The 22,963-nt window shown below is 46.5% G+C and overlaps 1 protein-coding gene across 1 annotated transcript in view; it reads right to left on the reverse strand.

Moving 5' to 3' along the window:
• The window catches only part of rpap1 (RNA polymerase II associated protein 1), a 198,829-nt gene extending 176,222 nt beyond the window's left edge, over window positions 1–22,607 (reverse strand). The window contains 6 exon segments of the mRNA XM_086003658.1: window positions 3,625–3,810; window positions 6,459–6,614; window positions 7,207–7,387; window positions 16,984–17,076; window positions 18,296–18,444; window positions 22,059–22,607. Of these exon segments, the coding sequence (XP_085859784.1) occupies window positions 3,625–3,810; window positions 6,459–6,614; window positions 7,207–7,387; window positions 16,984–17,076; window positions 18,296–18,444; window positions 22,059–22,245 (952 nt within the window). The 5' untranslated portion in view covers window positions 22,246–22,607.
• Between the last annotated feature and the right edge of the window lie 356 nt (window positions 22,608–22,963).

Here is a 22,963-nt window from a genome sequence, read left to right on the forward strand (position 1 = left end):
TCTTTGTAATGTTATGCTTTCATCTACACTGCTTACAATGCCACATATCTTTGTGTCATCGGCAAACTTGGATATGTGGCTCTCTATCCCGTCATCTCAGTTGATACAGTAAATAGTTGAGGCCCCAACACAGATCTCTGCGGGACACCACTAGTCACATCCTACCAATCAGAGTACCTGCCCATTAGCTCTACTCTCTGTTTCCTGCCGCCCAGGCAAATTTACCAAAATGATACCAGGACTTAAAGGGTTAAATTGTGAAGACTGGTTATACAATCTTGGCTTGTATGAGGTTGAGGGGTGATCTGATCACGTTATTTAAAATGATAAAGGGATTCGAGAGGGTAGATACAGAAAAACTAGTTTGTCTGGCGGATGAATCCAGAGCTATGGGGTACAATCTTTAAATAGAGCTAAAAAAGAATTGCATTTAAATAGCGCCTTTCACAATCTCAAGACGTCCCAAAGTGCTTTACAGCCAATGAAATTCTTTTGTATTGTAGTCACTGTTGTAATGTGGGAAACACAGCAGCCAATTTGCATACAGCAAGATCCCAAAAACAGCAATGAGATAAATGGGCAAATAATCTGTTTTAGTGATGTTGGTTGGGGGATAAAGATTGGCCAGAACATCGGGAGAACTCCCCTGTTCTTCTTCGAAATAGTGCCATGGGATCTTTTATGTCCGACTAAAAGGGCAGTCGGGGCCTCAGTTTAACGTCTCACCCGAAAGACGACACCTCAGACAGTGCATCACTCCCTCAGTACTGCACTGAAGTGTCAGCCTCGGTTATGTGTTCCAGTCTCTGGGGTGGGACTTGAACCCGCAACCTTCTCACTCAGAGGTGGGAGTGTGGCTTCACAGCTAGATCATTCAGGAGTGAAATCAGGAAGCACTTTTTCCACACAAAAGCAATTCTCTCCCCAAAAGGCTGTGGATGCTGGGTCAATTGAAATTTTCAAGACAGAGATCGATAGATTTTTGTTAAGCAAGGGGATCAAGGGATATGGAAAAAAGGCGGGTAAACAGAGTTAAGATACAGATCAGCCATAATCTAATTGAATGGCAGAATCGCTTAAGGGGCTGAATGGCTTTTTCTTATGTTCGAAGCACAACATTTCACTCACACAAAAACCTTGCCCATCTGTCTGTCTGGATTTGAACCAAGGTCCCAAAGGAGAAAGGATGGAGCTCTCTGTCACCCAGTCTCGCCCAGCTCAAGACCAATGGCAGTGTAAATCTTCAAGTCCTCTGCTCAAAATGACAGAAATATTAAACACAGTACTTTTAGCGCCGGCTGTTAAGGCCGGTTTTGAAGAAAACAGAGTGGCCACCTCACTCCCGCCGCGGAACATGGCAGCTGCCATATTGAGCAGGTTGGTGGCACTGCCACTGCCTGCACTCGCCGCAAGTATTTTAATCATCAGGAGCATGGCATCAATCGGCGTGCAATGCCAAATTGATGCACGCTCAGCAATTTTGGACATTGCCGCTCCTCTTACCGCTTTCTCCAAAGCATGCCCATGCATGCAGCCGTTAACAGCAATGTAGAGCCGGGAGAAAGTGGCAATGAGCTATAAAGCATATAGTAAACATTCTGTACAATTCACATTTACCCTGCTACTTTTAAATAAGTTGCACCCAAATAACTGACTTCAATTGTCTTTCAGTTTATTGCAAAAATTCTTCAATATAATCCAGATCGAGCTGGCTTTTTATCGTTGTTGCTTAATTTAATTTATTTTTTTGATCTTTTCATCAAGATCCAGTTTACATCAAGAAAATGCCGATGAACCCACTAAACAAAGAAATATTAAGATTTAGAGAGCTGTTTCGTTCTTATTGAAAATCTTAACTTTTTAACTAGCCCCATATCTCATAGACGGGAGTAGCAATTTGTATTGTCTGGGGAATTGGGAGGCGGCGGGCAGGTTCTCCATTGTTTTGTACAGGAAACTTTGTTATATCCGGCACCGACGGGACCGAGCTGTTGCCGATCTATCAAAACTGCCGGACATACAAAGTTAATGTTGAAGCATACGAAGGTTTTCATCTCCGTATCTGACAACAAACACTGTTGCTTAGCAACAGCTTGTAAACAGTCGGCCCGTACCTTGGAAGCGTGCCTGTAGCTTAGCAACAGCTTCAGAGACTTTCCAGAGCCCGACTGTTGAAAACAAAGCCACGAGAAGAAAAAAAACCTAACAAAACGGTTCCTGATTTCTGCCGGTAGATCGAGGTTTCCGGACATACAACCTCCGGATAAACCAAAGTTTCCTGTATTGTGATAACACAATTGGTGGGCCCCACTAAAAGTCTTGAACTGCAAATTGTACGAAGGGATTAAAATATTATTAGTTCAAGCATGTTCTGCTCCATTTGACATCTATGCCATAGTCCTTCATTTGGAAATGTACTGTTAATAGGAGACTGCCCAAGAACCCGACCTTCGGCCTCCTGCTGATGTAACCGTCGGAAAGAGCACGTTGCACAGGAGCTTCTGCACAGCGCTCATTCAAATCAGCACCAAAATATAGGTGCTGCCGGCACTCTGTTTGCAGGCGGCTGTTAACCTTGGCCCGTGGTGGCACCACCTGTTTTCGGGCTTAATCAAATGTCTAGGCCAGTGTATTTTTAGGCCAATCCGTCACCCATGAAAGACTTCTCCATTCTAATCAACAACTTGCATATACAGCATCGTTAATGTAGACAACACCCAAAAGTGCTTCAGAGAGGTGTCAGCAAACCAAGCGATAGTTGCAGGGGGAGCCATGGACAAAGTGGTGGATTTTAAGGAGGGTCGTAAAGGACGAGGGGGAGGGGGAGGCAGAGGGGTCTACGGAGGAAATTCCAGAGCGTGTAGCCCAGGCGGCTGAAGGTACAGCTGGCCAATATAACAAAAATATAAATATAAATGCACTTTTCCTTTCCTGTATCTATTTTATCCAAAATTAATTAGAGGGTCCAACTGTGGGAATTTAATTTAGATACTTGCATGTGTTTCATCAGAGCATTAAAAATTAATTATTTATCAGACGATAACATGTTGAATACTCCTAGGTTAAAAGCAAATACCTCTTAGATGATGGTGGGGTGAAGGGAGGGGTCTGCACAACGGGCCAGAGTCAAAGGAAGAGAGAGTATGGACGGAGTGGTAAGGTTGTCGGGCTGGAGGGTTAGGGTGGTGAGAGGCCACGAGGGGATTTAAACATGCATTGATTCTAATTGATGTCTTTAGATCATAGAATCTTTCAGCACAGAAGGAGGCCGTGGCGGCTCTTTGAAAGTGCTATCCAATTATTCCCACTCCCTCCCCCCCCTTGCGATTTCCCCATAGCCCTGCAATTTTCTCCCCTTATAGTATTTATCCAATTCCTTTTTGAAAGTGACCACGGTGTCTGCTTCCACCTCCCTTTCAGGCAGTGCATTCCAGATCATCACAACTTGCTGCGTAAAAGAATTTCTCCTCATCTCCCCTCTGGAACTTTTATCAATCACCTTCAATCTGCGTCCTCTGGTTACCGACCCTCCTGCCAGTGGAAACAGTTTCTCCTTATTTACTCTGTCAAAACCCTTCATAATTTTGAACACTGCTATTAAATCTCCCCTGCCGAGCTTTTTACCTGTAGGTTTCTGATCCATTGGTTCTTCCTTGGTTGGACTGGCCTGCGGTTCAGTGACTACACAAGGATGCCTCGGTTTATCCTTGTTGCTCTTTTCTGCTCCATGTGCTTCCATTCTATCTTTGGAGCCTTCACTGTAGATTTTCCCCGACTTTCTTGATTTTAGGAAAGCAACCAAATTTGTGTCTAGTTAAACAGTAAGTGGGGAGGAAAAATCACAAAGTTAACTGTATGTTTGCAGGAAGGAAGAACAAGACATTTGCTTGCTTTTGTAATAACCTATCAAGTAAAACAGAATGTTAGTTAATGGGCGCATAAGCAGTCACAATCAGAAACTGAATAGTGCAAAGATGCAATGCCCAAATAGCACTGTGTAATGCCCAATGGACAAATGGCAACATGCAATGTTCAATGGACAAATAGCATTAATTTGCAATGCCTTTTGATGAATAGCACCATTGTGCCAAGCTCATCGATAACAGTACCAACGTGCAATGCCCATCGATGAACAAATCTCACCAACGTGCAATGCCCATCGCTGAACAAATCTCACCAACGTGCAATGCCCATCGCTAAACAAATCTCACCAACGTGCAATGCCCATCGATGAACAAATCTCACCAACGTGCAATGCCCATCGATGAACAAATCTCACCAACGTGCTATGCCCAATGAATAAATAGTATCACCATGCAATGTGCTGCCCAACAGCTTCAACATACAATGCCCAATTCATAAATCACACCAACATGCAATGCCAATTGATGAAAAATAGTACTGTACCAACATGCAATGACAAATGAACAACCACCACCAATGTGCAATGCCCATCAATAAACAAGTAACAACCCTGTTCAGTGTTACGAAAAGGAAAAAACTCTGAAGACATTCACTGTGTATGTGAGTAATAGAACTTTTAAATTACTGCAATCCAAGGAAGCCTGTGAACTTCACTAAATTCAATACACATTGAAAAAATGGTAATCTTATCCACTGGATTGACATTGTGTAAAGTGACACTTTCAACCCTCAAGCAAAGCAAATGCCTCATCATCATTTAACAGTTCAGCCCAAGCTGTTAAACAATCTCCCCCAGGAGCATTGCACAGTCGTCAGTTTTTACAGTAATTTCCTAACTGGTCAGAATAACCCTAGCTCATGACTCCAACCCTTCGCCCGAGGTATCTGAGCCACATCGAACACACAGTCCTGCTCTGAAGGGCAACCAAAGCCAGCATCTGAGTAAAATCACATTCAGTCATATTCCTAGGTTCATATGTAATACATGAAAGCCAACATCAAGGTGCAATCAGCTGTCTCTGTAGTTCGGGCCCACTGAACAATTAGCATGGCTTTCCACAATCACCTCGTTAGTAACGGCAAAAAGTACAGTTGTCAACCTTTGCTCAGTGGTAGCACCCTCGCCTCTGAGTCAGAAGGTCATGGGTTCAAGCCCCATTCACAGCCTGAGCACATAATCTAGGCTGACACTTCAGTGCAGCACTGAGGGAATGCTGCACCGTCAGAGGTGCCGTCTTTCAGGTGAGATGTTAAACCGAGGCCCCATCTGAACTTGCAGATTGATGTAAAAGATCCCGTGGTACTATTCAAAGAGGAGCAGGGGAGTTCTCCCTGGTGTCCTGGCCAATATTTAATCCTCAACTAACACCTAAAAAACATTATCTGGTCATTATCTCATTGGTATTTGTGGGACCTTGTTGTGCACAAATTGGCTGCCATGTTTCCTACATTACAACAGTGACTAGGCTTCAAAAGTACTTCATTGGTTGTAAAGTGCTTTGGGACATCCTGAGGTTCTGAAAGGCGCTGTAGAAATACAAGTCCCTCTTTCTTTTACTCAAGCTGCATGTGCCAGCCTGGCTCAATTCGTGGCACACTCACCTCTGGCTCAAAAGGTTGTACGTTCAAAACCTCAGCCTTGGGTTGAGTGCATAATCTAGGTTGACACTCCCTGTTAAACCGAGGTTGTGCCTGGTTAGGTGATGTCACGGCACTATTGGAAGAGCTTTCCTGGTTTTTTGGCCCACGTTCCTCCCTCAACCATCACCACCACCAAAAACAGAGTAACTCGCCATTCAGTTCACTCCTATTTCTGAGACTTGCTACACATTATCCTATGAAGGTCACAGGATCGTAGAAATCACTGCTCAAAGCCCTTCGCATGTGATAAGGCATCACGTAAATGCCAACTTATTATATAGCAAAAGGCCCAGGTTTGATTGCTGGTCTGTGCTTAGTTAGCTGATCTCAGCCAGGGTAGTAGTAGAGCACAGTTGAACTCAGAGCCAACAGAGAAAAGAAAGACTTGCATTTCTATAGCGCCTTTCATGACCTCAGAACACCACAAAGCACTTCACAGCCAATGAAGTACTTTTGAAGTCGTATAATGTAGGAGCCAATTTGTGCACAGCAAGCTCCCACAAACAGCAACGTGATAATGATCAGATAATCGGTTTTAGTGATGTTGGTTGAGGGAAAAATGTTGGCCAGGATACTCCAGTCTTTGGTTGCTAATAGTAGGAGTAGCAGTTGGGGCTCAGTAATTACCCAAGGGTGACCCCCTGGGCTAAAGGCAGGGGGGAAAGCCATCAGCCAGATGTCCTGCTTTTGAGCATCATTCAGTGACCCATGCCCGGATGACAGGGAGGATGATGACCTCTGCAGTTGAATAGCCTGGTGGTGACATCGTCAGGCCGAAAGCACCTGTAGAGTCCGTGTCTTCGGACGAAAAACGAAAACTGGAGGCAGAAATTGGAATAAATAAAGCCAGATTTTAGCGGTTGAATGCGGACAGCACGGATAAACTCACTCACCTAACTGGGCCACAAGATTATCGCGTTCCTCCTCAATCTCCTCTTTAGGCATGGCCTGCAGTCTGGCTACGTTCTCTTCGTGAATCCTCTGTGCTTCTTGAGGGCCTATTTCCCCACCCAGTCTCCCTCCAGATACCAGTCTACCATCACCTGCGTCTGTGAGTAAATGCAATAAGGTAAACAAAGGTTAAAAAATCAGAACCCAGGCAAACAAAATACTTTCAATTAACCGCTAACAATTAAACTCCACAGTAGGAACAAAGGAAGGAGGAGGAGGCCATTCAGCCCCTCGAGTCTGTTGTGCCATTCAATTAGATCATGGCTGATCTGTATCTTAACTCAAGGGGCATGCTCATCAAGGTAGCCTGCACCCTTCCAATTCAATACTGGCCCCACTTCAACCAGGGGCTTTGCTCCCTCGCCTCCCTTCCCTCCTGTTAATCCAGCTCAAGATATTCCTGAAGCAGTCATAATGGTGAGCAGTCCAGTGGGAGGATACAGGACTAACACAGCCCAGACTGCCCTGCCGTTCCCGCGGGAGGATACAATCCCGGGCACAGCCCAGAGTGCCCTGCCGTTCCCGCGGGAGGATACAATCCTGGGAACAGCCCAGACTGCCTTGCTGTTCCCGCGGGAGGATACAATCCCGGGAACAGCCCAGAGTGCCCTGCCGTTCCCGCGGGAGGATACAATCCCGGGAAGAGCCCAGACTGCCCTGCTGTAACAAAAGCCTGCCCTATTAATTCACCTGTTGTGTGGCCCTTTTCCGATAGCTCTGTAACTCGAGACGGAGCTGACCTTTGCTCCACTGTGACCCTGGTCAAGGGGCTGATCCCACAGATGGAGGGCGCTGCCTGAGTTGCTTCAGCTGCCTTCTTTGCAGCGAGGTTCTGGGCAAAGATACTTTTCTTTCCTGAAACCAGTTTCACCTGTTACAAGAGAAAAATACAAACAAGCGCATCAGGCATTTCTGCATAATGTACAACTCACAAGATTGCACGAGACGGGCCATTGGACTCATCCAGATGGCGCTTAAAGATCGAATCGCTTCTTAAACAATTCCAGGGTTTCACCTCCACTTTTCTATCTGGGAGCCCATTCCATGTACTGATCACTCTGTGCGTGAGGAAAAACTTCCTCATGTCAAGTCCTGAATTCAAATTTTGCTAGTTTACACCCATATCCCATATTAGGGACGACCAGGGGTAAGAGTCTCAAGTTTTGTTGATTTTCCCCTTCCTAACCCAGGAGCACAGAGTCCAATCGTCACGGACATGAATATTATGGGTAACACATCTAGGAGGAGACATGGGACAATTGCTGATCACTCATTGGAGGCGGACAAGTAGTGTGAGGTGGCAATAAGGAATGCAAATTGCGTTTTAGGTTATACAGCTAGAAAGAAAGGCTCAGGAGTGGTGGGGTGGCTATGTTAATAAAGGAAGGAATCACTGTAATACAGAGAAATGATATTGGGTCAAAAGATCAGGATAATGAAACAGTTTGGGTGGAGGTAAGGAATAATAAGGGGGAAAAAACACTAGTGGGCGTAGTCTATAGGCCTCCGAACAGTGGCAACTCTGTTGGACGGCGTATCAATCAGGAAATAGTTGAGGCTTGAAATAAGGGAACATCTATAATTATGGGGGATTTCAACTATCATATTAATTGGACAAATCAAATTAGGCAGAGCAGCCTTGAGGATGAGTTCATTGAGTGCATTAGGGATGGGTTTCTTGAGCAGTATGTAACTGAACCGACCAGGGGGCAAGCAACCTTAGATCTGGAATAACAACAGAAAATGCTGGAAAAACTCAGCAAGTCAGGCAACATCCGTGGAGAGAAATTTGAGTTGACGTTTCGGGTTTGACCCTTCTTCAAAACTGGAGAGAAAAGGAACTAGATCGAAGGCAGGGCTGCAATCGGACAAAAGAATAAAAGAACCAAAAGAAGTAAAAGAGATTAGAAGCTAGACGAGATGGTAATAGGCTGTGATTAGGTGTAAAGTGTACTGGCAGGGCAAAAGATAGCTGCCAGGTGTGAGAGAGAAACAAAAGGAAAGGGGGGGGGGGGAAAAGGAAAGGAGTGGAAAAATATAAGTGAAAATGAAATAGGGGCCGAGGTTATGATCTGAAATTGTTGAACTCGATATTGAGACCGGAAGGCTGCAGACTGCCTAATCGGAAGATGAGGTGCTGTTCCTCGAGTTTACGTTGAGCTTCCGTGGAACAGTACAAGAGGCCAAGGACGGTGAGGTCCGAGTGGGAATGGAGCGGTGAATTGAAATGACAGGCGACCGGAAGCTCGGGGTCACCCTTACGGACTGAACGGAGGTGTTCCGCAAAGTGGTCACCCAATCTGCGTTTGGTCTCCCCAATGTAGAGGAGACCGCATCGTGAGCAGCGAATACAGTATACTAGATTGCGAGAAGTACAAGTAAATCGCTGTTTCACCTGGAAGGGGTGTTTGGGGCCCTGGACAGTGGGGAGGGGGGAGGTATAGGGGCAGGTGTTACATCTCCTCCGCTTGCACGGGAAGGTGCCAGGCGAAGGGGAAGGGCTGTTTGGGGTGATAGAGGAGTGGACTAGGGTGTCTCGGAGAGAGCGGTCCCTGCAATTTTTCCACTCCTTTCCTTTTCCCCCCCCCCCCTTTCCTTTTGTTTCTCTCTCACACCTGGCAGCTATCTTTTACCCTGCCAGTACACTTTACACCTAATCACAGCCTATTACCATCTCGTCTAGCTTCTAATCTCTTTTACTTCTTTTGGTTCTTTTATTCTTTTGTCCGATCGCAGCCCTGCCTTCGATCTAGTTCCTTTTCTCTCCAGTTTTGAAGAAGGGTCAAACCCGAAACGTCAACTCAAATTTCTCTCCACGGATGTTGCCTGACTTGCTGAGTTTTTCCAGCATTTTCTGTTGTTATTTCGGATTTCCAACATCTGCAGTATTTTGCTATCAACCTTAGATCTGGTCCTGTGTAACGAGACGGGATTAATTAAAAATGTCCTAGTAAAGGATCCCCTTGGAATGAGTGACCATAACATGGTTGAATTCCATATTCAATTAGAGGGTGAGAAGGTTGGATCTCAAACAAGCGTGCTGAGCTTGAATAAAGGAGACTATGAAGGTATGAGAGCGGAATTGAGTAGACACAGACACAGACACAGAAACCCCACAGTGCAGATAGAGGCCATTTCGGCCCATCGAGCCTGCACCGACACACATCCCACCCGATCCCCGTAACCCCACGTATTTAATCCCCCTAACACTAAGGGTCAATTTATCATAGCCAATCAACCTAACCTGCACATCTTTGGACTGTGGGAGGAAACCGGAGCACCCGGAGGAAACCCACGCAAACACGGGGAGAATGTGCAAACTCCACACAGACAGTCGCCCGAGGCCGGATTCGAACCCGGGTCCCTGGTGCTGTGAGGCAACAGTGCTAACCACTATGCCACCGTGCCAGTGGATTGGGAAAATAGATTAAAGGGTAAGACGATACATGATCAGTGGTGTACATTCAAGGAGTTATTTTACAACTTCCAAAAAAAATATAGTCCACTGAGAAGAAAAGGGTGTAAAAGAAAAGACAGCCATCCGTGGCTTAGTAAAGAAATTAAGGATAGTATTCGACTAAAAACAAGGGCATATAAGGTAGCCAAATCTAGTGGGAGGATAGAGGATTGGGAAAACTTTAAAAGACAGCAAAAAATAACAAAAAGATTGATTAAGAAAGGGAAGATAGATTATGAAAGTAAATTAGCAAACAATATAAAAACAGATAGTAAGAGTTTTTATAGTTATATAAAAAGAAAAAGGGTGGCTAAAGTAAATGTTGGTCCCTTAGAGGATGAGACCGGGAAATTAATGGTGGGAAATATGGAGATGGCAAAAACACTGAATGAATATTTTACATCAGTCTTTACAGTAGAAGACACTAAGAATATCCCAACACTGGACAAACAGGGGGCTAAAGGGGGGGGGGGGGGGGGGGGGGGAGGAGCTAAACACGATCAAAATCACTAAGGAAGTGGTACTCGGTAAAATAATGGGACTCAAGGCGGATAAATCACCTGGACCTGATGGCTTACATCCTAGGGTCTTGAGGAAAGTGGTGGTAGGGATTGTGGATGCATTGGTAATAATTTTCCAAAGCTCCCTGGACTCGGCAAAGGTCCCGGCAGACTGGAAAACTGCTAATGTAACACACTTATTTAAAAAGGGCAGTAGACAGAAGGCTGGAAACTATAGACCGGTTAGCCTAACATCTGTGGTAGGTAAAATTTTGGAGTCCATTATTAAGGAGACAGTAACAGGACATTTGGATAATCATAATTTAATAGGACAAAGTCAGCATGGTTTTATGAAGGGGAAGTCATGTTTGACAAATTTGCTGGAGTTCTTTGAGGAAGTAACGTATAGGGTGGATAAAGGGGAACCAGTGGACGTAATGTATTTAGACTTCCAAAAGGCATTTGACAAGGTGCCACACAAAAGATTATTGCTTAAGATAAAAAATCACGGGATTGGGGGTAATATTCTGGCATGGATAGAGGATTGGTTATCTAACAGAAGGCAGAGAGTTGGGATAAATGGTTCATTCTCAGACTGGCAATCAGTAACTAGTGGTGTTCCGCAGGGGTCAGTGCTGGGTCCCCAACTCTTTACAATCTACATTAACGATTTGGAGGAGGGGACCGAGTGTAACATATCAAAGTTTGCAGAGGATACTAAGATGGGAGGGAAAGTAGTGAGTGAGGAGGACATAAAAAACCTGCAAGGGGACATCGACAGGCTAAGTAAGTGGGCAGAGATTTGGCAGATGGAATACAATACTGGAAAGTGTGAGGTTATGCACTTTGGCAGGAAAAATCGTAGAGCAAGTTATTATCTTAATGGCAAGAAACTGGAAAGTACTGAAGTACAAAGGGATCTGGGGGTCCTGGTGCAGGAAACTCAAAAGGTTAGTATGCAGGTGCAGCAAGTGATTAAGAAGGCCAATGGAATGTTGGCTTTCATTGCTAGGGGGATAGAATATAAAAATAGGGAGGTATTGCTTCAGTTGTACAAGGTATTGGTGAGGCCGCACCTGGAATACTGCGTACAGTTTTGGTGTCCATACTTAAGAAAGGACATACTTGCTCTCGAGTCAGCACAAAGAAGGTTCACTCGGTTAATCCCGGGGATGAGGGGATGGACATATGAGAAGAGGTTGAGTAGATTGGGACTCTACTCATTGGAGTTCAGAAGAATGAGAGGCGATCTTATTGAAACATATAAGATTGCGAAGGGGTCGGATCGGGTGGATGCGGGGAAGATGTTCCCGATGATGGGTGAAACTAGAACTAGGGGGCATAGTCTTAGAATAAGGGGCTGTTCTTTCAAACTGAGATGAGGAGGAACTACTTCACTCAGAGGGTGGTAGGTCCATGGAATATACTGCCCCAAAAAGCTGTAGAAGCTACATCATTACATAAATTTAAAACAGAAATAGAGTGTTTCCTAGAAGTAAAGGGAATTAAGGGTTACGGGGAGCGGGCAGGAATTTGGACATGAGTCTAGGTTCGGATCGGTCATGGCCCTGTGGGTAGCGGAGCGGGCCCAGGAGCCGTGTAGCCTGATCCTGCTCCTATTTCGTGCGTCTAATTCTGTTAGATTCAGGAGATGGTTCTGTGATAGTGGATTGGCGGTTAGGATCAGATCAGCCATGATCTTATTGAATGGCGGAGCAGGCTCGAGGGGCCGATTGGCCTACTCCTGCTCCTATTTCTTATGTTCTTAGGACATCCCAATGCGCTTTGCAGCCAATGAAGTGCATTTTTGAAGAACAGTCACTGTTGTAATGTAGGAAATACAGCAGCCAATTTGCACACAGCAAGGTCCCACAAACAGCAATGTTATAATGGCCAGATAATCTGGTTTTTTTAATGTTGGTTGAGGGATAAATATCGGCCAGGGCACCAGGGAGAACTCCCCTGCTCTTCTTCGAAATAGTGCCATTGAATCTTTTACGTCCACCTGAGGGGGCAGATGGGGCTTCAGTTTTATGTCTCATCCGAAAGATGACACCTCCGACAGAGCAGCACTCCCTCAGCACTGCACTGGAGTGTCAGCCTAGATTTTGTGCTTCAGTCTCTGGAGTGGGACTTGAACCCACAACCTTCTGACCCAGAGGTGAGAGTGCTACCCACTGAGCCACTGGCTGACACTGGTAAAAGCGCCAAGTGTCAACAAAACAGATAAAGATTTAGACAGAAAGGACTGTTAAGAGACACTTACTTACTGCAGGTAAATCTGGTCTGGGTTCCCAGCTTTGCCAACCCAAAAGTTTAAAGAACACAGCTCTTAAGCTGCTGTCTGTTATACTGAAACTGACTGGCCACCTAACAGCCATTATAGTTCCTCGTGTTAACCGTCAGTGAGACCTACTGCCGATCATTGGCCCTGTGCCCTTCTCAAAAGTCTCAGACAGAACGACAATTAAACCCCCATGCCAGAGGGACACGATGATATGTTGCAGCCTCAGCGATGGCTGGTGAATACATGTAATCTCGTCACTCAGCCACTATTTCACCATGCTCTGCACACAGAGTGGCACTGACGTACTGAGGCACTCATCTATAGAATAGAATCATAAAATCATACAGCACAGAAGGCGGTCATTCGGCCCATTGTACCTGTGCTGGCTCTTTGAAAGAGCTCTCCAATTAGTCCGATTCATCCTACTCTTTCCCACAGCCCCACAGAATCAGATTGGTTAGTCACAACCCAGTTGACAGTCATGCACTAAGCTGGCCCTAATTTGTCACAGTGTTGTCTCCCCATGTCCATCACATGTTTTCTTTACTGATGTGTTGAATTTTTATATCTTTACCTTCGTTAAACCCAGAGTAGGCAGCAAGGTGGCAGCGGGCAGGCTGGGCGGGAGCTGGCGAGGGCAGGCTGGGCGGGAGCTGGCGAGGGCAGGCTGGGCGGGAGCTGGCGAGGGCAGGCTGGGCGGGAGCTGGCGAGGGCAGGCTGGGCGGGAGCTGGCGAGGGCAGGCTGGGCGGGAGCTGGCGAGGGCAGGCTGGGCGGGAGCTGGCGAGGGCAGGCTGTGAGCCAAACTGATGTGTTAGGGCCTGGGTTGGCATGTGGCAGCATGCCCTCAGGTGAACTGTTAACAGTACTGAATCGCACTTTAATCAGGCGCAAAAAGCTTACTGAACTGCCCAAAATAGTCGAACGCTTTAATCTGTTATAAGTGGCACCTTTGTCATTGAATTGCGAGGACACAGCAAATGTTTAGTGTCATTTTCCTGATATAGGCAGCTGCCTGCAATAAGCATGAATGGTGTAAGTGACGGGGACTGTAGTGGCAAATAGGGGTGGTTTTGGGTTGTGGGCCGAGGTTGACTAGGAATGGAACTGAGACTGTCCAAACCCATTTTATGTAGCAGTCTTAGTCAGCAGACACTGACTTTCATTGCATCAGTCTGGGCTGTATCAGAACCCAGGCCCCAGAGGGGAAAGGCCAGTGCAGCACCCAGTCCCGCACTAGTCTGTTTTTGGTGACTGCAACAAAATTACATAGAATGTACAGCACTGAAACTCGTCATTCGGCCCAAATGGTCCATGCCGGTGTTTATGCTCCACACAAGCCTCCTCCCACCCCTCTTCATCTCACCCTATCAGCACAACCTTCTGTTCCTTTCTTCCTCATGTACTTATCGAGCTTCCCCTTAAATGCACCTACGCTATTCGCCTCAACTACTCCTTGAGGCAGCGTATTCCACGTTCTAACCACTCTCTGGGTAAAGAAGTTTCTCCTGAATTCCCTATTGAATTTATTAGTGACTATCTTATATTTCTGACCCCTAGTTTTGGTCTCCCCCACAAGTGGAAACATCTTCTCTATGTCTACCCTGTCAAACCCTTTCATAATCTTAAGAACCTTGATTACGTCACCCCTCAGCCTTCTCTTTTCTATGGTGCGGAGATGCCGGTGTTGGACTGGGGTGGACAAATGTAAGAAGTCACACAACACCAGGTTATAGTCCAACAGCTTTATTTGAAATCACAAGCTTTCGGAGCGCTGCTCCTTCGTCAGGTGAAGTGGAGAAATGCATAAAGATACAGCTTATATAGTCAGAGAATCATGTCAGATGTTTACAGGTAATCTTTCTAACTGCCATTTATCACACCTCGGCAGAGAGATAATCACAGCAATCAAAGGTGTGAATGGTGTCCAAACAGGTCAGTCAGGGAAACATTACATCAAAGAACAATGAGGTGGAGTCACAAGGGGTCAAATGTTGCAGATGCTGGGGTCTGTATGAAAAACAAAAAAAGACAAAAAACATTTTTTTTTGCTGGAAATCACAGCAGGTCTGGCCGCATCTGTGTAGAGAGAACAAGCCAACGACGACTCAAGTCTGGATGACCCTACGTCAGGTGGGGTTACATGTAGCGTGACACTCCTTGTCACGATGGACGTCTCAGCACTCTACACCAGTATCCCTCACGATGACGACATCGCTGCGACAGCCTCAGTACTCAACACCAACAACAGCCAATCTCCAGACGCCATCCTACAACTCATCCGCTTCATCCTTGACCACAATGTCTTCACCTTCGACAACCAGTTCTTTACCCAAACACACGGAACAGCCATGGGGACCAAATTCGCACCCCAATACGCCAACATCTTCATGCACAAGTTCGAGCAAGACTTCTTCGCTGCACAGGATCTCCAACCAACGCTATACATCAGATACATCGACGACATTTTCTTCCTATGGACCCACGGCGAAGAATCACTGAAAAGACGACACGATAACATCAACGAGTTCCATCCCACCATCAAACTCACCATGGACTACTCCTCAGAATCGGTTTCATTCTTGGACACACGAATCTCCATCAAAGACGGACACCTCAGCACTTCACTCTACCGCAAGCCCACGGACAACCTCACGATGCTCCACTTCTCCAGCTTCCACCCTAACCACGTTCAAGAAGCCATCACCTATGGACAAGCCCTGCGAATACACAGGATCTGCTCAGACGAGGAGGAACGCAATGGGCACCTACAGACGCTGAAAGACGCCCTCGTAAGAACGGGATATGGCGCTCGACTCGTCCATCGACAGTTCCGACGGGCCACAGCGAAAAATCGCATCGACCTCCTCAGAAGACAAACACGGGACACAACCAACAGAGCACCCTTCGTCGTCCAGTACTTCCCGGGAGCGGAGAAACTACGCCATGTTCTTCGCAGCCTTCAACATGTCATCGATGACGACGAACACCTCGCTAAGGCCATCCCCACGCCTCCACTACTCGCCTTCAAACAGCCGCCTAACCTCAAACAGACCATCGCTCGCGGCAAATTACCCAGCTTTCAGGAGAACAGCGACCACGACACCACACAACCCTGCCACAGCAACCTCTGCAAGACATGCCAGATCATCAACACAGATACCATCATCACACGTGAGGACACCACCCACCAGGTACATGGTACATACTCATGTGACTCGGCCAACGTTGTCTACCTCATACGTTGCAGGAAAGGATGCCCCGGAGCATGGTACATCGGCGAGACCATGCAGACACTGCGACAACGGATGAACGGACACCTCGCAACAATCGCCAGCAGGAGTGTTCCCTCCCAGTTGGGGAACACTTCAGCAGTCAAGGACATTCAGCCTCCGATCTTTGGGTAAGCATTCTCCAAGGCGGCCTTCGAGACACACGACAACGCAAAATCGTCGAGCAGAAACTGATAGCCGAGTTTCGCACCCATGAGGACGGCCTCAACCGGGATCTTGGGTTCATGTCACGCTACATGTAACCCCACCTGACATAGGGTCATCCAGACTCGAATCATCGTTGGCTTGTTCTCTCTACACAGATGCGGCCGGACCTGCTGTGATTTCCAGCAAAAAAAAAAGTTTTTGTCTGTTTTTTTGTTTTTCATGCAGACCCCAGCATCTGCAACATTTGACCCCTTGTGACCCCACCTCATTGTTCTTTGATGTAATGTTTTCCTGACTGACCTGTTTGGACACCATTCACACCTTTGATTGTTGTGATTATCTCTCTGCCGAGGTGTGATAAATGGCAGTTAGAAAGATTACCTGTCAACATCTGACATTATTCTCTGACTACATAAGCTGTGTCTTTATGCATTTCTCCACTTCACCTGACGAAGGAGCAGCACTCCGAAAGCTTGTGATTTCAAATAAAGCTGTTGGACAATAACCTGGTGTTGTGTGACTTCTTACATTTATCTTTTCTAGAGAAAAGAGCCCCAGCCTGTTCAATTTTTCCTGATAGGTATAACCTCTTAATCCTGGTATCATCCGTGTAAATTTATTTTGCACCATCTCCAGTGCCTTGATATCCTTTTTTGCAATATGGAGACTAGGAATGCACCTTAGATCCACGTGACAGCTTGATATTAAGTTCACAATATCAGACTTTAACTCCCTGCTTTCACCTAGTGCGGAGCAAATCCAATACATTTGAAAAAAAGAACTACCTCGCTCTGTACCTCCGACCTACGAAAGACCTTCGGGAAGGCTAGCCCTGTTGATACAGGAAGAAATAAAGGTGTCGCTGTTGTGTCTCTCTCCTGAAAGGAAAATATAAGAAAGAAATTGGTGAAATGCCGAACTTTAAGGTCTATTCTTTTCCTATAGAACAATTCTTCATTATGTGGAGAAACTAGAGAAGCTGGGATTGTTCTCCTCATAGCAGAGAAGGCTGAAGGGGGATTTGATAGAGATGTTCAAAATTATATTGGGTTTTGATCGAGTAGATAGGGAGAAAGTGTTTCCACTGGCAGGAGGGTCGGTAACCAGATATCTGCCTGTACAATATTATATAACCCTAGAATTTTTGCCTCCCTTAAGTTGTGTGAATACACTTTGCTTCGTAAAGAAACACTTAGCATTTGAAAGTAACTTTGTTTTCCAAATCCTTCGTGACAATATAATGAAAAAAACCTGAAACGTGGCAGTGAATTACTGGAGGGCCGGGGATTTGTGGAATCATATCCCGACAAGAGAGAGGAGGAAAAAAAGGAAAAAGCAAAATAATAGCCTGTTGCCTTTGCAGCCACTGGAGTTCGGACTTCAAATCCCAGCTTAATAAAAAGAATTGCATTTCTATGGCGCCTTTCATGACCTCAGGACGTCCCAAAGCGCTTTACAGCCAATGAAGTATTTTTGAAGTGTAGTCACTGTTGTAATGCTGGAAACACAGCAACCAATTTGTGCACAGCAAGCTCCCAGTAACAGCAATGTGATAATGACCAGATAATCTGTTTTAGCGGTGTTGGTTGGGGGATAAATATTGGCCTGGACACTGGGAAGAACTCCCTTACTCTTCTAAATAGTGCCATGGAATCTTTTATGTCCGGGTGAGGGGGCAAACAGGGTCTCATCTGAAAGACGGCACCTCCGCCAGTGCAGCACTCCCGCAGTACTGCACCGGAGTGTCAGCCTGGATTATGTGCTCAAGTCTCTGGAGCGGGGCTTGAACCCACGACCTTCTCACCCAGAGGTGAGAGTGCGCTACCAACTGAGCCAGATGGAGCTTCGCGTATATTGCAAAGCCCATCGACAGCGGGCGGATCACTAAACTACTGAGCGAAGACAGAATGTTTAACAAAATACGAGCAACTGTGAAACTGTGCGATGGGTTTGCAGCAATGAACCAATGATGAGGATACAGCTCTCAACTTCCCAAGTTGTCTGAAACCTTTTCACGCACTAGCCCTGCTATTTTCCACATGAGGTGCAAGCACCATGTGCGTGTGTGAGAGACCGATAATGTGTGTTAAAACGTACGATAATCTTTGACAGGACAGCTGTGATGTGTCTGTCCTGTTGATCCAGCTGCTCCTCGCTGTCGTCTTCTTGGAATCTGACATTTTCTGGCTTGAACTTGGACTTTTTGGGCGGAGCTGGCAGTAATGATGGAGGAAGGTCGGGAAGAGCTAAAACAAAACAGATAAGCAGTTGGTTTCTGGTCTGTAACTGTAACGTCCCACAAACAGCACTGTGATAATGATCGGATCGGCTGCTTTAGTGATGTTGGTTGAGGGATAAATATTGGCCGGGACACCAGGGAGAACTCCCTGCTCTTCTTCCAATAGTGCAATTGGATCTTGTACATCCACCCGAGAGGGCAAATGGAGCCTCGGTTTAAACAACATCAGAAAGACGGCACCTCCAACAGTGCAGCACTCCCTCAGCACTGTACTGAAGTGTTTGCCTAGATTTTGTGCTCAAGTCGCCGGAGTGGGTCTTGAGCCCAAAAGCATCCGAGATGAGATCACATTAACGTAGTAGAAAGTCAAAAGACCATCTTATTTTGGACCGAAAAAGGACAGATCCGAGTATTTTTTTTAAATGGTAAAAATCTAGGAACAGTGGTGTGGTAAACCACTGTTTGTATTCCTGTTTGTATTCCACTGTGTACATGCCTGGACATGCCTCGGCTGACTCCTCCCACAGGTCCTAGTATAAAGGTGACTGCTCCCCAGCCCTTAGTATCCTGGACCGGTCGACCACTCGAGGCAGACCTCCATTCTGTTGTTAATAAAAGCCTTTAGTTACTCTTCTAACTCTCAGTCTTTTATGAGTAATTGATAGCGCATCAAGTGGCGGTCCAAAGAGATTTAGGGGTCCATGGACATAGATCACTAAAATGTAGCAGTGAGGTACAAAAAATAATCAAAAAGACTAATGGAATGTTAGCCTTTATATCGAGAGGGCTAGAATAGAAAGGGGAGGAAGTTTTGCTGCAGCTACACAAAGCCCTGGTTAGACCAGATCTGGAGGGCAGTTTACAGTTCTGGGCACCGCTCCTTAGAAAGGATATACAGGAAACTTTCTGATATCCGGCACTGACGGGACCGAGCTGGTGCCGTAACATCAAAAGTGCCGGACATACCAGAGTTAATGTTTAAACATACAGAACTGAGAAGCTCCGTGTGAATCAACAAACCCTGTTGCTTAGCAACAGCTTCAAAACAGTCGGCTGCAGCTGCAAGCGTCTGTAGCTGAAGCTGTTGCTATAGCTACAGACCTTGCAGTGCTTGACTGGGAGAAAAAAAAAGCAACGAGAACGAAAAATATAGAAAACGGCTCCTAATTTTTGCCGTTAGATCGAGTATTCCGGACATATCACCTCCGGATGCACCAAAGTTTCCTGTATTGGTCTTGGAAGAAGTGCAGAAGGCTAGCAGGGCTCCAAGAGTTAGATTATGAGGAGAGATCACATAAACTAGGCTCGTATTCCCTGGAAGATAGAAGATTAAGGGGTGATTTGATTGAGGTTTGTAAGATTTTGAAAGGAACTGATAGGGTAGATTCCCGCTGGTGGGGGAGTCTACGACAAGGGGACATAACCATAAAATCAGAGCCAGGCCATTCAGGAGAGAAATTAGGAAACACTTCTTCACACAAAGGGTGGTAGAAGTGTGGAACTTTCTCCCACAAAAAGCAGTAGATGCTAGCTCAATAAATAATTTTAAATCTTAAGATTGATAGATTTTTGCCAGCCAAGAATATTAAGGGATATGGAGCAAAGGCAGGCGGTTGGAGTTAGGATACAGATCAGCCATGATCTCACTGAATGGCGGAACAAGCTCGATAGACTGAATGGCCTCCTCCTGTTCCTGTGGTCCTAACATTTCAATGCTAGTTTGAAACCAACAAATCTCTATACTCAGCACCTCCTACAATGGTGAAATCCTCCAAAATCTCACAAAACTAACTGGACGAAATCTCACAAATGCAACCCATGGGTGCTTAGAACAGTGCTTCTGTAAGGATAAGGCAAGGATACATACATACATTTTCTCTCTCCTGTCACAGACTCACGGTGGACCGATCAGCACAAAGCTCCCTAATCACACTCAATCCAATCCCATGGAGAAGTGTGCAATGTGATAAATTGCAAAGAGCAACGTTGCTGCACGTCTACTAGAACAAGAACTTGTATTTATATAGCGCCTTTAACGTAGTAAAACGTCCCAAGGTGCTGCACAGGGGCGTTATTAAACAAAAGAACTGAGACCGAGCCAAAGGAGGAGATATTAGGACAGGTGACCAAAAGCTTGGTCAAAGAAAAAGACTTGCATTTATATGGCACCTTTCACGACCACCAGACGTCTCAAAGCGCTTTACAGCCAATGAAGTATTTTTGAAGTGGGGTCACTGTTGTAATGTAGGAAACGCGGCAGCCAATCTGCGCACAGCAAGCTCCCACAAACAGCAATGTGATAATGACCAGATAATCTGGGTTGGTTATAAGGAAGGTCTTAAAGGAGGAGAGCGAGCTGGAGAGGGAGAGAGGTTCAGGGAGGAAGGAGAGAGGCAGAGAAATGGTGCTTCAAAGGTGGACCGACACGAATTGAAAAATAACATACCCAGTTCAGAGCATTTGGCACAAGCTGTTTAACCATCAGAACCTTCCCTCATATATGTTACTAACATTTAAGGGGAAGCTAGAGAAGTACATGAGGGAGAAAGGAGTAGAAGGATATACCTCCAGGAACACAGGCTTGAGGGGCTAAATGGCCTCCTTGCTTTGACTCCTATGGAGGCATGGCATTTCCAGCATTCATAGCAATTGTAAAAGCCCTCTATTAAAACTAACATTACAGTGAGAGGAAGCACTTGGGAATCCCAACCGGGTGTGCTGTGAATAGAGGGGAAAAAAGGTTAAGGAAAAGAAGTGGAGCACATTAATGCCAATTAGCCAGAACTGCAGCCTAAATGTCTGACACAGCTTGCTGTTTTATGCAAGTTTGCTTACAGTTTGAAAAACCCTAAGATTTGTCCACTGTTGAAAACATTTTCTGATTGGCCCTTGGATATAGAAGATTGAGGGGTGATCTGATCGAGGTGTTTAAAATGTTAGAAGGATTCAATAGGGTAGATTATGAGAAACAATTTGGTGGGCGCATCAAGAACAAGGGGACATCATCTTAAAATTAAAGCTGGGCCATTTAGGAAGGAAATCAGGAAGCACTTCTTCACACAAAGGGTAGCAGAAATTTGGAATTCTCTCCCCCAAAAGGTTGTGGGTGCTGGGGGTCAATTGGAGCTTTGAGACTAAGATCACTAGATTTTTGCTGGGTAAGGGTGTCAAGGGATATGGAGCATAGGCGGGAAAATGGAGTTCACGTGCAAATCAGCCATGATCTGGTTGAATGGCGGAGCAGGTGCGAGGGCCGAATGGCGGAGCAGGTGCGAGGGCCGAATGGCGGAGCAGGTGCGAGGGCCGAATGGCGGAGCAGGTGCGAGGGCCGAATGGCGGAGCAGGTGCGAGGGCCGAATGGCGGAGCAGGTGCGAGGGCCGAATGGCGGAGCAGGTGCGAGGGCCGAATGGCGGAGCAGGTGCGAGGGCCGAATGGCCTACTCTTGTTCTTATCTATAATTCCAATGATGTCAATTAATAACCAATCAAAAATGTCCCAATACCACATGCTCTTAACAGTAACAAGCCCAGTTTCGTTCCTGCTCATCCCCCAACCCCCTTACAATACATCCCACATCGGATTCCCACAGTAACGTTAGACGACAAAAATCCAATTCAAACCTTCCAAAGTGACCGTGTCCCGTAAGCCTTCATTGGCATGGCCTCCAGCAGCATTTCCTGATTCCACTTTCCTCTTGTCTGCCTTCTTTATGACTTTGGCAGCAGGAGATGTTCCTGTCGCTAGGAACTGCTGCTGGAACCGAAGGAGATCGTCCTCGGATTCTCCAGGCTTCGGCCTACCCAACATCGTTCTTGGAATGGAACGGCCTCCTGTGAATGGCACAGCGGTAAAGTCAGCCTCACTGCACTTGAAGAGACATATCTAAGATAGGGAGTAAAACCATCACGGACGACCCACCTCCCTGCTTGTGATCCTAGATTAGAATCACACAGCACAGGAGGCCATGCGGCCCATCGTGCCTGTGCCAGCTATTTGAAAGAGCTGTCCAATGAGTCCCACTGCCCTGCTCTTTCCCCAAAGCCCTGCAATTTTTTCCTTTTCATGTATGTATATATTAATTTCCCTTTTCAAAGTTACTGTTGAATCTGCTTCCACCACCCAATCAGGCAGTGCGTTCCAGATCACAACAACTCGCTGTGTAAAAAACACTATCATCTCCCCTCTGCTTCTTCTGCCAATTACCTGGATCTCTCTCTTTCCCCGCCACCCCAACCCCTCCAGCCCCTCTCCCCCGAGTATCTCTGCCCCTCTCTCTCTCCCCCCTCCCCGGGTCTCTCCGCCGCACTCACCCCCACCCCCCACCCTGCCCCCAGGTCACTCCGCCTCGCTCCCCCCCGGGTATCTCTGCCCCACTCTCCCCCCCGCCCCTCTCCCCCAAGTATCTCTGCCCCTCTCTACCCCCCCCACCCCGCATCTCCGCCGCACTACCCCCGCCCCCCGGGTCTTTCCGCCCCCCTCTCTCTCCCCCCCCCGGGTATCGCCGCCCCCCATCTCTCCCCCCCCG

This window comes from Somniosus microcephalus, chromosome 12, assembly GCF_052327205.1.
Source record: "Somniosus microcephalus isolate GS21.2 chromosome 12, FLI_Smic_1.0, whole genome shotgun sequence".
NCBI lineage: Eukaryota > Metazoa > Chordata > Chondrichthyes > Squaliformes > Somniosidae > Somniosus > Somniosus microcephalus.